An 18,996-nucleotide genomic window follows, 5' to 3' on the forward strand; every position below is an offset into this window, starting at 1 on the left:
AGAAATTCCGTACAAGGACACATTGTATTAAGCCTGTAAAATCGCCCGTAGCAGTAGCCAGACGTTACAATATAGTCGGGATTAAAGAGAAGTGTCAGGACCATGAGGACATACACTCTCCATACGTCCCTACAACTAGCTAAATGTTATAACGGAAAGCTTCGAGACAAATTTCGTGTAGAAAGTAGGGATTCTGAATTCACAAGACCCGTAAGAAAATTTGGTTTTAAGTAATGGTTAGGCCGGCTTAGCTACAGAAGACGTCGATGATGAGAACGAAAGAAATATTTGAATAAAGAAAGTGGGAGGAAGCGGAACACGGAAAAAACCGAAACACACTCTGTTTGTTCAGCACAATACTCACTAGGCGGGAGTTGGGTGAAACAGGTTGAACCATTAAATTTACAACACTTCAGCAATAATAATAATAATAATAATAATAATGGTATTAAATGTTTTAAGGTTGCTCTAAAATTTGGCAAAACTTACTTAAACGTAGAGGTTTCGGGAAAGGGGTTCCGTACCTTCGTGAGACATTTCTCCAGCTACTCAAATTTAATCGAAAATTTTCTGCTAAAGTTTCCTGTAGAAAATATTCTATTGTACGTTTTGAGGAAAATAACTGTAATAAAAAGAACTGAATATCATTGAACGCTAAGGGTGATAATAAACTTACATGTGCAGTTTGCAGATGTAATTCTATAAGCTTTGGTACAAAAATATATACACCGACCATAATTTAGTGTGCACTGAAATACAAGGTAACAAAATAATATATAAGATTCAGTCTACAGAGCAATTGTTACCTAAAGAGTAGCATATACTCTTTCGAGAATCGAGATGAGACGAGCAATGTTTACGATACTTTTCGTCTCGTCTCGATTCTCATCTCCAAAGCGTGACGATATTGCGAGTTAGCCTTGTCCCGTCTCGAATTAAAATATTAAGCCTCATCCCGATTTTGTTCGGTATGTTTTGGATCGAGATGAGAAATTCCCATTTTAATGGGCAACATTACACAAAACCGAAACATCTTTTTTGCTAATGTCACGTTCTGCTTGTAATGGTATGACCTTTGAGCTAATAAGTTTTTATTGTTAAAGTATTTCACGAGATAATTATTATTATTACTAGTATTATTCATGAATTCTTGATAGTTCAAGCATTGAAACAAACGAGTATTCAAATATTTGAATGCGATAAAACGTCTGTCATTGCCGATCAATCGCAATAAAAATTCCTAATGTACAGAGAAAAAAAGTTGCTGGACGTGCATTTGGTGGAAGAACCTCCAGATTACTGGTCAAGCGTCTAGACCACTGAACCACGAACACTACGCTGTAAACGATTCGTCTTTAGTCTTGCTACGTTAAGTCTCTCTGCCTCAGCTTGTAAAGTTCTATGTTACTTTTTTCTTCGTTCCAAAACGTCTTTTGTTTTCCACTTATGATGATATAAGTGAATAATCTTCGGTACAGTTTATAATAATAAGTTGAGTTGTTCTTAAACCTTTGGTTCACAACTTTGTTTTTTCTTCACACGAAACTACAGATACGACAGATTTAATCATGATACTCTCCATTTGTTTCAAAGGAGTCACCATTACATGGTCAAAGACTTACGACCGCCACGATATAAACGATTGTTCAATTTGATATAATGAAAAAAAACTACAGCCTCTTATTTTGAAAGTGGAAAGATATGGAGACTTCTCAGTGGTACTCCATTTCATATTTCTACAATATTTCATGTAACAAAACAAATTGAGCGTAATTTTATCATGAAATATAGCGAATTATTCCTTTTTTTGCTACTTAATCATTATCTCCAATCACATTTCGTTGTTTGTTGAATATGTTACAGGCCCGATAACGTATTTGCTTCCCACGGAGAAGAGAATACGTTTATTATATTAAAGAAAGCCATTTCTCATTCAGATGAGGAACGTCATAGTTCGACGCAGTTTGGCAAATAATTTCATCGATCACGTTTGTCAAGACATATGCTGACACAGGAAAATGAAAAGCGTCATACGTACCAAAACAGTGATAAACGCTTTAATCAAAGTTCAATTTTGTCAAGCGGTAAGTTAGTTCATACTGGTGAGAAATCCCATATCAGCGGAGTATGTGGAAAGGAATTTCGTGTATGCTCAAGTTTGGCTAAGCACATGTTAACCCACACCGGAGAAAGACATCACACATGCGAAGTGTGTGGTCATAGATTTAAACATCGTTCAAGTTTGGTTTCACACATGTTAATCCACACAGGAGAAAAACCTCACATTTGCCAAGAGTGTGGTAAGTCGTTTACTCGACGTTCAACTTTGGCTACACACATGTTAATCCACACTGGAGAAAAACCTTACACATGCCAACAGTGTGGTAAGGCATTTAATCAACGTTCAAGTTTGGCTAAACACACGTTAATCCACACAGGAGAAAAACATCACACCTGCCAAGAGTGTGGTCGGGCATTTATTCGACGTTCACATTTGGCTAGACACATGCTAATCCACACAGAAGAAAAGCATCACACATGCCAAGAGTGTGGTAGGGCATTTAATCGACGTTCAAATTTGGCTACACACATGCTAATCCACACAGGAGAAAAACATCACACTTGCCAAGAGTGTGGTAAGGCATTTAATCGACGGTCAAATTTGGCTACACACATGTTAATCCACACAGGAGAAGAACATCAAACATGCCAAGAGTGTGGTAAGGCATTTAATCGACGGTCAAATTTGGCTACACACATGTTAATCCACACAGGAGAAGAACATCAAACATGCCAAGAGTGTGCTAAGACATTTAATCGACGTTCAAATTTGGCTACGCACATGTTAATCCACACAGGAGGAAAACGTCACACTTGCCAAGAGTGTAGTAAGGTATTTAATCGACGTTCAAATTTGGCTACACACATGCTAATCCACACAGGAGAAAAACATCACACTTGCCAAGAGTGTGATAAGGTATTTAATCGACGTTCAAATCTGGCTAGACACATGTTAATCCACACAGGAGAAGAACATTACACATGTCAAGAGTGTGCTAAGGCATTTAGTCTACGTTCAAATTTGGCTAGACACATTTTAATCCACACAGGAGAAAAACCTTACACATGTCAAGACTGTGGTTCGGCATTTAATCGACGTTCACATTTGGCTAGACACATGTTAATCCACACAGGAGAAAAGCATCACAAATGCCAAGAATGTAATAAGGCATTTCATCGCCGTTCAAATTTGGCTACACACATGCTAATCCACACAGGAGAAAAATATCACATTTGCGAAGAGTGTGGTAAGGCATTTAATCGACGTTCACATTTGGTTAGACACATGTTAATCCACACAGGACAATAATCACAAGTGCGGGAGTGTAGGAAAGCATTTACTGGCAGTTCACATTTAGCAAATGGCAATATTAAAACACAGATTTCAATAACCTAAAACATGCAAATGGTGTTGAATAGGATTTAGTTTGGAATCAGTTTGGCAAGACATGTAACTAGACATAGGATATAGAAAAGGATTTGACGCAGTCACAAGATGTTAAGTCAAGTTTTGAGAAAAAATCTTAAATTCACGATAAATATCCTACGAAACAGGCACCTTCCTCATCAGCTACAAGTGTATGTCCAGCGGATAAACATGTTACATGTCTATTCCAACACTAGGGCCTTCTGGACCATCTGCGATTTGGCCGCATCTTGCTGGCCGATACATAGTTGCGCAGGTCCGTTTTCACCGCATACATTTCACACGATATTTTTTCATGCTCATTAACGGAAACTGGGCAAATTGAAGAAAAGTAGGGGTCAAAAATCAAGTCCTCCCTTCCACATGGGTTAAATTGATCAGACCAACTTCACGCAAAAATCGTATTAAGGTTTATGTGTCAAAAGAAGACTCACAAATAATAGTCAACATGATTTCACTCCAGTTGTTAACGTCTTTGATTTTAAAGCGACTTTAACGGCATTCTTATCTAAAGTGTTAATGACGTTAACGGAATTCGTGGTGTATGTTCGGAAAGAGTTTGTGTACCAAAACTTCGGTACACAGTATCTTACACTCTTTTTCGCTCACTGTTGTTTCTGAAGCGCGGGATGATGATGTAAAGTGAATGTGCATGTGGGTTGTTAAAAGTAAAGTTCGTAGCTATGTTTCGTATTCCTTACCTAGTCTTTATTGTGTACTCAGAAGTTGTTGAGTGTACTGACTTACCAACTTTTCACTCGTTTTATAAGAAAAGTTGCTAAGTCAGCTTTTAAGTTTATTCACAAACTTTGTTTACCTTATAAGTATCTGGTACTGTAAGACATCGCATACCTGTCAAAACGAACCAGCACACAATTTTAGATCATTGAATTGATATATCGCTATTACAACATATTTCTATAAAATTTAAAGCGTGATCCTGTAAAATCTAGCAATAATGAGTTAGCAACTTCTGATTCTAGTGCGTAATTTGATTCGCGTTCAAGCTTGGCAAGACAAATTTTAATATACACAAGTGGAAAACTTTACACATACGACGAGTCTAGAAAAGTAATTGGTGTACAAGTTTGGCAGGACATTTTAATACAGAGATGAAAATCTCACACGCATGAGAACACACAGTTGAAAAGAAGATATATATATATATGGAGCTCACATTTTGCAATACATATGTTAAAACACACAGGAGAAAACATATTAAAAACAAAAGTGTTGTAAGTGTGTAGAAACAACTTAATTAACCCTTTCCGGATCCTATGGTACAATTTTCTACCATACGCGTTTTTCATGGTACATTGCGTTATTTCTCTTCTATTTGAGCTTTTTCGTCCGTTTTTTTTTTGTTTTCAAAGTTCAGAGGCCTTGTAGAAGACATTATATATGGCTTCAGACCGTCCTGCGTCCAGACATAGGAAGTGATGACGTAATAAGTCAAAAATTTCTTTTCTCATTTTCTAAGCCTATGTTCAATATTTTTTGGCAGGCTTATTTTTCTACGTAGAAAATTGAAATTGTGCACAAACATTCAGCCCACCGAGTAGTATTTACCAGATTTTTTGTTCTGATGTCAGTGCTAAAACAGGGGGAACCAGAGGGGTTAAAGGGGTAAAAAAAAGGGATGTTTTTACCCCAAAAATCCCGTTTTTCGTAATTTTCCCGCCTTACATGCATGATAGGACCACGTGAGTCCTACCGTCTGAAAGGCAGTTCCATTCTGAACAGAACGACGGTCGAATTATTATCCTAGGGTATTTAGGGATGTCTCAGGGAATTTTTAAAAAATATACTTCTATATAGGGCAAATGGGGCATTGTCGGAATATATATTTTTTGGCGGGCTTATTTTTGAACGTAAAAGGTTGAAATTTTGCACAAACATTTGGTCCACCGAGTAGTATTTACCAGATTTTTTGTTCCGACGTCAGTGTTAAAACAGGGGGGGAACCAGAGGGGCAAAAGGTTAAAAAAGGAATATTTTTACCCCAAAAATCCCGTTTTTCGTCATTTTCCCGCCTCGCATACATGATAGGACCACGTGAGTCATACCATCTGAAAAGCAGTTCCATTCTGAAGAAAACGGCGGTCGAATTATTATTCTAGGGTAATTAGGGCCGTCTCAGTGAATTTTAATCCAAATATACTTCTGCATAGTGTAAAACTGGGGCATGGTAGGGAAATGTTTTCTTGCGGGCCTATTTTTTCACGTAGAAGATTGAAAATTTGCGCAAACATTCAGTTTACCGAGTAGTATTTACCAGAAGTTTTTTTCCGATTTCTGCGTAAAAACAGAGAGGCAAAAGTTGAAAAAATGGATTTTTAGACCCAAAAAATCCCTTTTTGGGGAATTTTCCCCCTTTACATACATAATAGAGACACGTGAGTCACACCGTCTGAAAGGCAGTTCTTTTCTGAAGAGAATGATGGGCGAAACATGACCCTAGAGTAATTAGGGATGTCTCAGGAAATTTTTTCCGTGAAATCATGTTGTTTTGCGGTCGTTTTGGGTATGGTGGGAATTCCAGATAAAATTTCTCCCGCCCTTACTGTTCAAGATAGAAACTTGAAATTTGGTACGCACATTTAGTTTACCAAGTACTATTCATCAGATTTTTTGGAGGTCTCTACGTTCACACAGGGGGGCCCAAAGTTGGACAAAAAAATTTTCCCTCTGATATCAATTTTCCCTCTCCTGGTATGTGGTATGGGCATGGAAGTGATACCATTTGAAAGCCTGCTCTATTCTGAAGAGAATGAGGTATGAACCATGATCCTAGGATAAATAGTGACGATGCAGTAGCTGCTTGACTGAAAGTCTAAAAAATAGCCCAAAATACCAGGATCCGGAAAGGGTTAAAGTTTATATTTCGCAACAGATATATTAACACAGATGGGGAGGATCTTCTCGTGTGAAGACTATGAAGAATGGTGTAATCGAAGTGCAATTTTTGGGGAAACATGCTATCTCATACAGGTAAAAGGTGGCTATGCGAATTGTGGAAACCGTTTACATGAAGTCCACATTCTGTTAATAAAAAGATATTGTAAGATATGTGAAACGATTTACTGAAAAATAATGTTTGTACATAAAATGGTATTGTCAAGTTACACACGTGATAAAATATACAAATGCGAAACATCTTAGTTGTCAAAAGTTCGCGATAAAATTCGTTAAATATCTCGTTCCTTACCTTGATCCGCTCACGTACTGCCAATTCACGTTTCCGCTCGCGACGACGTCAATTCGGCCGTAATCGATTAATCACATTTTTCAGCACTGTGCATGATGCAAAGTGTATGTTTTGGCGCATTTAGGTTTAGTAAATTAAGACAAATCATTGTTGACCAAAAGTATACTTTTAATTTAAATTAAATTACAACACTGCTAAATATGAGTGAACACACTGAACAAAACACAAAAGAACAGAATATAACCTAATCAACATCCATGTCACTGAGCTAGCTGTGATAATGTTGATATTTACTGCAGGGAGCAGTAATCATTGAGTGCTTCTTACACATGTGTTTCCACAATATGTAGATTCAAGGCGGGTTCAAAGTTAATCAACATCCACGTCACTGCCCTCTTTCTGAGATTGCTGGCATGTATTGAAACTAGTAGTAATTGTTGACTGCCTCCTGAACACGTTTTTCCCACAATCATTACATTCAAGGCAAGTTCTGTTTTCTCTTGACGCGAAGATGTAGCAAATATCTCTTCGGATTGTTTAGACCGGATCATCATCTGTAGATTGATTTCTGTACAGTGCCAAGAACAGCAGCTTTTTTTTTTAATTGAGATTTCAGAACGAGCTTTCAGGTTTTCATTTATTAGTTCTAATGCTAACTCATACAGATATGGTCTTCTTTTATTATTTTTGTGTTAGGGAGGTTAAAAATGAAACAGCGACTGAAAAATAATGAAAGTTTTACTTACATTTTATGTAAATAGGAAACAAAAAAAAAAATCACGTTTTGGCTCTCTCTGACGGCAGATGGGCCGTCCACCCTCCAATACCAACTTTAAGATTGTACTGAACCGGAAGTAATGTCTTTGATAATTTTCTCGTACAGGAGTGATATGTTTCAGAGTAGCGAGATATTGCTTCAGGATAACACATAACTTTCTAATTCAGATTTATAAATGGGAGACAAACGTGTTGTTTTCCAAAAACAGGTTTTCTTGAAACATCCATAAAAATGAGCGAAGGTGGAAAAGAAATAATAGATGACGTCGAACGCAGAAAGGTTTAGCTTATATTGTCCTGGCCAGAGGTTCTCAGGCCGGAGAGAAAATAAAAGTAACTCATCCTCTGGAGGAGTGATAGATAAATGAGATAAAGTGGACGAGCAAGCGGATTGAACAGGGAAGTATGTTGATTATGCAGTTTAGAATTTATTACAAAATAATTCATTAAAATTTTCTGTTCTTCCCTCAACCTCTGCACCTCTTGCATCATTGTACATTACAAGAGGTATCCTAGAAGTTTTAGACCTAAGACCAAAATTGTTTAATGTTGTTGATGCTGGTGTCTGATTTTTTTTAAATATAGTCTAGGTATTTGCTGCATCTTAATAGCTTTTTTATATGAAGTCCTATATCAGAAATTCTTTTAAAGATATGTGTTCATTTGGAAATGCATACCACAGTTCCCAAAGCTTTTTCTTATTTCGGAATGTGTGGCGACTCGGTTCGCCGTGCCTTGTTGTAGATTTCATTATTTTTACTTTTTTGAACAGTACAAAGTATTTATTGTTGCATTAAAAACGTCGGCGAAAGAACCCACTGTCTCGTCTATTGTTCCATCTAGTAAAAGTGTTCACTGTAACACCATAGTACTTTACAAATTTCATCCTAAGGCGCCTACTTCAGGCAGGCACAAACTTTCTTTTTGAGTTGGATTGCTGGCTTCTGGGATTGGGAGTAAGACATGGAACGGGGAAATCGCGGTCTGGGAGAAGCAACTCTTTATATGAAATGACACATTCTGTCGGAAAAATAGAGATGACATAACCTAAGCTGTTATTTTTACGCGCGTTATGAACATTGTATTATCCCAAATCGAGTCCTTGAATAGAATTGTCGACAAAGGGATGTCATTTGTGTCTGATGTTATCCCATGTTTACAGTTGATCGATATCTAAGCCCAAGTTATAGTCACCAAAATGAGCAACTGTGTCACCCTGTGATGGCAACTGGAAGTGATTCGTGGCATGTTTCAAGTAAACTTTGAGGACTGTTTCCATATGGTCTGCAGAAACACCCGACGAAGTTTGTGTTTTTGGACAGACTTACCTCAGCTCAAATAATTTCACACTCACGTACAAGATGATTCTGTGCTCTCCTGCCCCATTTATTTTAATACTACGAACACTCCTCCCCTATGGTCTTGCGGTCGTTTATCTATTTAGAGAATTGGTTGAGAAACGGCATTCCACTATTCCTTACCGATTCTTTCAAACATGTTTCACTCACCACTAAACAGCCATATTCCAGCAACAAACTAATATTCATAGCACAGTCCGTAAAATTGTTTTTAACGCTTTGTGTATTTTGGTATTATACTTTAAACGTGGTTTTCTGTTCACTGCACTTTTGATCAGCATTCTTCTGTACATCACCACATTAAACAGAGAATATGGAGCACCTGATTTGGCATTCTTCTCTAGCGTGGGATCACGTTGTCCAAGTCACTCTCACTCTTTCCTTGGCATCTGTGTTGAACATTGTAAATTATATTAATTGAGTGTTATGTAGCAATAAGAGTTAACGGTATTTCACTGCATTTCCAGCTGGAGATACTGTCAAACGCAGACTAGCCTAAGCTTACTACTGGATTCACAATGGAAATGATAAAGCACAGAAAAAGCACAAATATTTTTCTCGAAACAGGAGCACGAACTTGAATTTTTCTACAGTTTGATGTCATCTTTTTGAACTTTATTCATAGACGATCCGAAGTATATTCAAAGTTTTTTTAGTGCCGAACACAGATTTCCGGTGTGGATAGCCGCATCATCCAAAATCTATCAAAAACTTTTGATCCTATAACCATAAGTTTTCCACATAGGTTTCCTTGTCCGATTACGTAGCCCCACTCTGGAGCTATACCAACGCATAACTTTCCCCATATTACAGTACCATATCGAAAAACAATCTAACCTATATCAACAAACGCTTCCAAACTCAGCATCCTTTATTCATGCAGTATCTAGTATTTCACTTTAGACCCCACACAAAATCGCTATTAGCATATCCCTTGTCCCTAATGTTTACACTCTGTCAGAACACTTTATTCTCCTGAGATTCATCGTTCTTAACCCTACAGTGGTAATGTGAAAAAAAATTCATGAATGGTAACATTTTGCCTCCTGGACCGAGAAACAGTTTTGCCTGATAAGATGGGAACTAGGATTTAAATTTTTATTATATTTACAATATTAAATACAAAATACACCAGACAGTGGATACACTTTAAGCGAAACTGTACATTCATTTCATTGAAGCAATATCTTTCTTGTTATAATAAGCTCGATAACTATGTGACTATTTTATTGCTTAAATACCGGCACTCAAAATAAAATATTTATTAACTAGAAAGAAGTAAACCAGTATTTCTCCTAATAGCGGTGTATTACACATAGGGAAATTCACGTTTCAATTCTACAGCAGTCTCCACACATCATTTTTGCGTGCCTTAGGCAAATCCACTTACAACACGTTTGGCAAAAGTATCTGCTCTTACTGTGTTTACACGTGTAACATCGTCCTCGTTTTCCTAGTTGAGGAGGTACAAAAGCATCTTCTTCTAGAATCAATCCAGAAAACCTTGCCTTCGATTTTCGAAGCTCTGTGCGATTTCATTTACTCAGTGCTCTCTGTTTCATCAAACTTTTCTCAGTTTCTTTAGGTATTTTCGCTCTTAGAATGTATTCGCTCTTTTCGCTGAATGTATAACTTTACCATTGATCGCTTCTACATTTAAGAAGTGATAAAATAACGCCATTGGGCATCGTCTAGTGTTTCTGTCTTCGTCATATTCAGTACGTATCTGGTCTATTGTGTCCACCCCACCTTTAGTTTCATTGTAAAGTGTGACGATTTCTGGCTTCCCCTTATCTCCGGTACTCTCATCTAATTTGCTGTGATTATGCATACTTGAGATCAGCACTACACACCGATTTTTCTTAGGTGCGTAGGAGGCAATGGTGCAGTTCTAATGAAAACCAAACACACTCCTGTATTCTTTCCTTTTTTTTTTTTTTTTTTTGGCATTCACAAACATGGGGGCAACTCTTCCTTGTTTTTAGGATTTGTCCCTATAATTGTTAACTTATTGTCCCTTTCATTGATTTAACTAAATTGTAGCTTGTAAACCAATTATTGTCAAAGGTCACGTTGCGAGATGAACCATAAATCGGTTGTCAGAATCTCTTCACTACTTCCTCAGGTTTGTTATCTATCTGGAACGAACCTTCTGGTTCTGTCCCCACATACGCTTCCATATTTGTTGTGTAGTATAATGTTTCCCCAACAAGACTAAACATTTTAATTCCATATTTTGCAAGTCTTTTGGCTATATAATATGAAATCCACATCTTCCCCGGAAACAGACAAGTGTCTCATCCAGAGTTGCTAAGATACCAATTAAGAAAACTGTTGTTGCAGTTGTTCAAAAATGATTAAAAGAAAAGTCACGAATTGGGGCTAATCTGCGGCTGAAGTTTATATCTGATTATTTTATTCATTAGCATCTTCCACTCTTTGATCCATCGTATCCTGCACAGTAATCATTTTCTACTCAGTTTGGCTTACCCGGTTCCCATAATCACATAGAGATGACCCTACGCAGAAGACACATTCACTTGTCTGATTAAAATACCCATGTGTTGTCTTGTGCTTCGCACCTCCCCTCATTCTCCATCCTCGCTATCACTTTACAAATTTTTCATTTTCTCTAGTTGTATTGTATTTATATTGAATTAATCTGTCTATATTAAGTTGTGTGTTATATATGTTTTGTAGTGCCCCGCTATGACAGCTGTACACTACAGTTTGTTTATTTCAATTTATGTTTTATTTGTTGCCTTCTTTGTTCGCATATTCAGTTTATATTATGTGTTGTATTCATTGATTTAATTTTAATATCTTTACGTTTATGGGAAGTTATGCAATATTCCACTCATTCTTAATCTGTGCCCAGGGTTTCGTATAGACATATTACTTTGAAATATTCAAGTTGGCGAGAAAGATTAAATTATGGTACTTGCTGAAGAAAAAGAAGAAAATTTGAATATACACAATTATGTTTTTTTTAAAAAATAAGGACTCACATCGGAAAAGAAGCAACAATAATTGATTATTAAGATATTACTGATAATCATGTAAAATATACACAATATTTGTCTGAAACAGTTATTTCAACGTGTTTCGGAATTTAATTAATACTTTGATTTTGGTGAAGGGACGAAATAATTAAAATGTACTCCCATTAAGAAAGTAAGTGATTTGGGGATTTCTAAACCCCAAACACCATTCAGCCACTGTAAATCATCATGAATAACATGCAATAAAATAAATTATTCTCTCGTCAAAATTAATAGTTTTCTACAATCTATTTCGTATGTTATATCAAAATGAAACGATCCTTTCCAATATCATGTTTTGGACTCATATATTCATCATGTCAGTCGCAGTTTCTATGAATAAAGTAAATGTATCTAAGTAAACATCAATATGCTTTCGTTGGACACTAGGTACAGTAATAACTATTCTGACGTTTATTAACAATTTCATGTGCTGAAATATATGTCAACTTTTCTTAGCGAAATAAGTTGTGTACATATCTACATGTTCAGCAATATGTTTAGATCAATGCAATGGCGATCCTACAATGTAAACAAATACTTACATGTGTCGTACGAAGATTCATATTAGCACCGGCATCAACTAGGTTAACATGTAAAAGGAAAGTATATTAAATCAAATGAAGAATCGGTATAATGACGTTTAATATATAAATATATAGCGCGTATAATGAAATATGATAAGATGTAATTTTATTTGATAAAATAAGAGTTATAATGAATTTTAAAGGAATAATATATAATAACGTCTACGATAAAAAATAGAATAAAAAGAGAAATACTTACCTGTGATGAAGAGGAATGCCTGGTGATCCTTGAATTTGAAGAATCTCGACGAAACCTCTGAAAAGAAATACGAAATATTAGTGGACGCAAATAATAAGCAAACTAAACTTAGAACACATAAGAATCATTATGCTAAAACTTACTTTTGCTAAACATGTACTACGCCTACTACACTATAGAAATAAATATTTAACAAATAATAACTAAATAAAGCAATGAATACTTACCTCAGTTACCAAACATTGTAGTGTATGGAAGGATGGTTTAAAAAGAAGACAATATGATGAAAACCTACTCAGTATTGAATGTTATTGACTTGAAAGTACTGTACTTAATATGATTCGAAGTTGTTTTGTTTCGGAATTATTCGTGTATGATCTGGTGTCATAATATAATGTTTTCAAACTTGAATTTCGCAGTTTACAAAGTTATTTCCACAATTGATATATTAATTAGTCTATGTTTTCTTAGCTAAGTTCGTTACGGAAATTCTAACAATCCGTTCGATGTGATTTGTATATCGTCTCTGTATACTCCTGTGCCCACACGAACTTGGAGATTGCGTTTTTCTTCTCTTCCGTGGCGAGTTGCTGCGGTGGCGGCTTTAGTAAATTTTACTGGGCCAAATTTTGTTTACTTCAAGCGTGTTTCCAGAAATGCGTTGATGAACTATATATAATATGTTGCGCAATAGAAATTGAAACCCTGTAAGCGCAAGGGCGAGCATTACAGTTTACTTCCTTTATAATGCTAAGGATCAAAGTCCCTCATGCCCAATTTTTTCTTTTTCTTTTTGATTTTTTGGTAGATGTTATACCGTATAATTGTAAAATTTCGATAGAACACAGACCAGCACTTACACTTTGCACGTAAATTCCTTTTCAGCACTCACGTTACAGAGGGCGTAACCTTCTCATAGGTTGCTAGCCATTTTGACTGGCCGGTAGAAAGTAGTAGATTCGCAAACTTTCCCAGCTGGATTACATGTAGTGAGGCGTAGTTGCCAAGTCTAGACTGTGTTTATTGCACTCGTGTGGGCGCACAGTGATGCTGACACATTAACAGGCGAGAGGTTGCAAGAAATTAAGAGCTTTCACGAGCGGAACCTAGCTGGAGTATACAAGTAGTATGATTTTTGATCATCATTATGACCATTTTCATTCTTATACTGATCTCATCTCATAGTTTTGGATATTGCTTCAGTTCGGTTATTTTATCCCATATGATAATTGACGATGTACAGTCTTTTACGCATCCTTTGAAGATAAACAAGAAGCGGAGAAATCGACGAGACAGAGCATACACTGAACCAAGTTATCAGAGTTCTCATTCTCCAATCAGTGCCAACCACCAAGCATCATCAACGAGTTCACCACCATTTAAGAAGCATACAAATGCACATAGCATCTCGAGCTCAGACTCTCACTCCGACCGGCTTATCGTTCTCTGCACCATGTCTACAGCTTCCTACTGCAAAACTACAATCCAAAGTACTTGAGTTCGAAGCTTTTACTTCTGTAACTTCTCCAGTATCGACAACGCAAAGATATTTCGCAAATGATAGAAACAAAAAAAAAAAATGGATTCATCATTAAATCACAGTCGGCTAACTTCGCAAAATAATTCGTGACAATACAGTTTTGAAATTTTCAGAGAAACTGTAATTTTAACTTCTCTTAAAACATCCGACACTAACAACCTCAGCCACATACTATGTCAATAGTATTACGAGGGGTCCCTCCATCTATAACACATGACGATATATAAGCTGAACTACTGAAGTGAGATGTAGCTTTAAAAATGCATCCGTATTCGGAACAATCAAGGACCAACGAACATAGTTTGAATTCTGAGAACATCACAGGATACTATCAACGACCGTTTGCATAAACAAATCTTCGTTTTCAAAAAGAGACGCCAATTTGAACCATCCTGCTCATTACGACCACTTCCTCTCTGAGGTAAAGGCTGTCAAGAATACAAGGAACATCCTATTAACAGGTATATCCCATGAACCTGTTATCCTACTAAGAAGTGCACACTTTTTCTCTTCCTATCAAAAGCTGTCCGAATCTCCAACAAGCTCCAACCTACAACACTTGGCATCAATTCCCGCCTCCGACATACAGCTAGAAGTGTAAGTCTTGGCTTGCTCCAGAAGAATTTAAGCGGAAAAACTTGTAGTACCACTATTGACCCATTATGTTCAAAATCGAAAAGGTAAGACTTCTCAAGAGACTAATCAATTTCTTTATATTCATAAACTATTAACATTTGTCACCGACACTCCTCAAACGTTCATCTTTTGTACAATCATTAATATTACAACACGTTCAGCACACAGCTCGCAACATTCTTCACCTTGATCTTCTTGCGACTTACATTGGTTCGTACGTGCACTTTCATGTATCTTCAGTCGAAACAATTATTTAACCTCATAGTGATCATATACCTAGGTATTTTACTATGACTTTTATTTCTATTTCTCAACATTCTCCTGTACTTACCTCATATACTCATATTTGAACAACTATTACACGAGGAACAATTTCACACATTACTTATCAGTAAAACGCATCTCACTCCCAAACTTAGTTAAAAATTTACCTGCTATCAACTCATTCGATAGGATATCCAACGATAAGAAGCTTCCGGGTTGACGCGCCACCAGCGGCGTGGCATAGTATTTTATCGTTACACATGCTATAGTATTGACTCCCCACCTAATATTCCAGAACATCTAATCATAACTATTTATTACAAATCTTTATGTGTCACAATGACAGTCATCTGTGTTCGACCAGGCCGTCCTATTCGTCTCCCATTCCAATATATGTCTAATAATTTCCGACATTGCTGATATATTCTGATATTAACATCCATAGCCGCTCAGACCGAGAGAAACAGCTTTTAAAAATTTTATTACTGCCTCTACTACAGGCTTCATTCACCCATTACCAAAACCAATCCGTTCCTGATCTAACACTACTCCTCACATAGTGATCACTTCATTTCTCGCCCACAGTATTTTCATCTACATCCTAGATCTCCTGGGTAGTGAACTTGCCCATTACACTCACTCTGAAGTTTTCACAATTCCTCCTCTGTCTCACAACCCCCTTTTCTCATACTTCGCTACTAAACTTACTAAACTCATACACTCTCAGCGTCCTATCCCTCTTTTACTGAAAATGAATGTAACCCTTCGAATACCAAGACTGGGTCAATTTGGCCCAGATGTTCTTTTATAAAGAAATGCTATAATATCAAAGAGAGGTAGTGAGTTAATATTTTAGGTATTCCTCCATTAACAACCATTTTTACTTTTGGAAATCGAAAATCATATAAAAATAAACAGAAAATACCCAAAAAAATGACAGAAAAGGTAGCTAGGTCGTTTTGACCTAGCCTTGGTACCCTGTGGTACGGCACACAAAAATAACATATTTTATTATTATTATTATTATTATTATTATTATTATTATTATTATTATTATTATTATGCTTATTGAAACGGTATTTTTTCTTTTACCTGCAACAATCACTTCCCCGTTCTACCGAGCTTTGATTGGGGTGAGATTAGTAGAAAGTTTTATCAAACACTTTTTCCCACTCTCTTCCCCATCCACTCTCACCACTACACATATCTTTCTCAGCAATTGCTATATTTTTGTTCAGTTCCTTCAAATATTTGGTTTTATTTTTAGCAAGACATGTGATTCTTGACTCTTCAAAAGCATGTAAAATGTCACAAGTTTGTTTGCAAAGCGCATTGCACCAGCAAACCGCTCTGCACGGACTGTCAGGTGTAATCAAAATACAATGTGTGACAGAATTTATTCCTATTAAAGACAGTGTATTATTCTAATGTTACAGTACTATAATTCAGGTATTGTCTGAAAGAATCACGAGCCGCCACTGACAGAGTATACAGCGTATGAAATTTACTGGAATATAAAGAACGATCAGGTACATTGTCCTTTTCATTGTACGTTAGAAATTTTAACTCCCTTAATGAAACTTGATATTTTTTTTAACAAGAAGCAGGAATGGGTCAAAATTACCCACGCTTAGTACTTTACCTAACATTGTAGGCTTGGTACTCTAAGGGTAAACCAACTCTAATCTCAACCAGCAATCATTCAACTCGCAACCGAGCAGTTCATCCCTCAAACTGCATATATATCACCTCATCATCCTAAAATCCCTCCGCGCTAATTTCGCCTAGTTAAACACTCACCTCGAAACTATACAGAATGTTTGCCCAGGCAACCGCGAAGCTCTTCAGCATCGTAGAGCCCTCCACCGAACAGTGTGTAATTATCTTAGAGTATACAAATTACGACAGTGGATTAAAACCTGAAACACAATTTCTGACATATCACACCCTTCGCAATATTAGATGCGTTTCAACGCATTAAGTAGTAAACCTCTTATCCTCTCTTACACCACGATCACACATTGCACAGAGAAGAAAAAGCTAAAACCTTTGCTTCCGAATTATAGGAGATTTTCACACCCCTATCATTCACTTAGCAATTTATTTGTCTTCCTGTAGACCATTTCAACTTCAATTCATCACATATTCATCTTCAACCCAACATGGCGCACAACATATCTACTCAAAAAGCACTCACTGCCTCCATTTTTACCACACAAATCACTAATGTCATCTATCATAAACGTTATAATGCCCCTGAAATCAATAACATCTATCGACATGTAAGACAATCCACCAATACTGCTCAATCATCTTGGTCATATTTACTACACGGAACAATTATGTACCAGCTCATTAGAAATCGTCCAAATTTCTCTTGTTCCTTAAAATCAAAAAAACAGTCCGATACAGCTCAACAGAATCTTCACCAAAATCCTAGGAAAAAATATCGCCAAATGACTTCATGCTTATCTTTCTCATTACCATCTTTACCACACCATCAAGCAGGCTCCCGCCCACAAATCAGCATCAACGATCAGCCTCTGCGTCTCCTCAACTGCATCCGTAAGCAGTATAATACCACCTAGCTATCCTGTCTGGTACCCTTTGATTTAGAGAAGGCATTTAATGTGGTGTAGCATTAGGGTTTGCTTCTAAAACTGCTACATTTTCGCCTTCTTATCGCATATATCCGTTTTATTTACAATTTCTTGTTTGGCCACCGTACTTACGAATACATTAATCAACAGTTATATCAAATTATATTTATGCACACATGCGTATCTATGGCTCTTTACTATCACCCTTATTATATCTACTTTATGTTGTTGACAAGCCTCTTCCCCCACAAAATGTTCAGTTATTTCCATATGCTGATAATACAGCTTTTCTTGAAATTTGCCGTATTATACACTAAGTAAACAACAGCGGGGCGCGGTGGCTCAGTGGTAGAGCGTTCACCTCTGGTGCTTGGGGTCCCGGGTTCGATCCCAGCCCCCGCCACGTGAACTTTGTGGTGGACAAACACCGCCCTCGTGGGTTTTCTCGGGGTATCTCCCGTTTCCTCCCACTTTCTTCATTACACCATTTCATTCTTACTCATCATCACCGTCTCCTTTAGCCTAACCGGCATAACCGTGGGACGTAGGATTGGGACACTGCCCTACTCCTTTCTACTCACAAGTGTGAAAACATTAGGTAGCTTTATTATAATTCCTGTGTTTCCACTTGGCTAACGCTATATTTATTTAGTATTTTTCACATCAGTGTTTCAGAAAAATGTCACGCAACTGGAAGAAAATAAACCTAGACTACATACAAATAGCAAACAGTGATATTTTGCAAGCCGTATCACGTCACGGAATTGCGTCACTGCTTGTGATAAGAAATATGAACCAGGTAACCGACAGTAGACACCAAGGTTTCTTGTTCGTTTCTGTTTTTTTTAAAAATTATTATTGCCCAAAATATGGATGGTGTTCCCAGGACACGTGGAAATACATGGAACACGCAGAAACACACATATAGCATTTCCTGGTTCGAAATTTCAGTGTCCAATTGGCGACTGTTCCCTTTATGTAGTTCGTAGAATCATTTCCATCGTCTAAAGTTATTCCACTGTGAGAAAAGGCTGTTAGTAGTAAGCACGCGCTTCTTCTTTTGGTGCTCAAAAAGAATAAACGTAGAGGGAAAAAAGAATGTGTGTACTGTGCATCCTTATCCTATGTTATCAACGAGATTGAAAACTGGGCTGTATCATACTTTCAAATTATTTATCAATATGTTTGTGTATATATTTTTATTACTTACAGTTCAACTTCATTTCAACACCTACGCTACTAGGCTATATGGAAGTAGATCTACAAACAACAGTACCTGCCACCGGAAATCGAACCCGG

At 36.9% G+C, this 18,996-nt stretch overlaps 1 protein-coding gene across 3 annotated transcripts in view; it reads left to right on the forward strand.

Moving 5' to 3' along the window:
• The window catches only part of LOC145669623 (uncharacterized), a 52,055-nt gene that overhangs the window by 23,357 nt on the left and 9,702 nt on the right, over positions 1-18,996 (forward strand). The window contains exon 2 of one of the 3 annotated variants that reach the window (XM_081737858.1): positions 1,864-2,007. The exons of 1 other annotated variant lie outside the window; for it this stretch is intronic. In XM_081737858.1, coding sequence (XP_081593984.1) covers positions 1,864-1,975 — 112 coding nt within the window. In that variant the 3' untranslated portion in view covers positions 1,976-2,007. Of the gene's footprint in view, positions 1-1,863; positions 13,030-18,996 lie in introns of those variants that run through there. One more of the 3 variants, XM_081737857.1, reaches the window with a different exon arrangement.

This window comes from Thermobia domestica, chromosome 14 (assembly GCF_964235325.1).
Source record: "Thermobia domestica chromosome 14, izTheDome1.hap1.1, whole genome shotgun sequence".
Lineage (NCBI taxonomy): Eukaryota > Metazoa > Arthropoda > Insecta > Zygentoma > Lepismatidae > Thermobia > Thermobia domestica.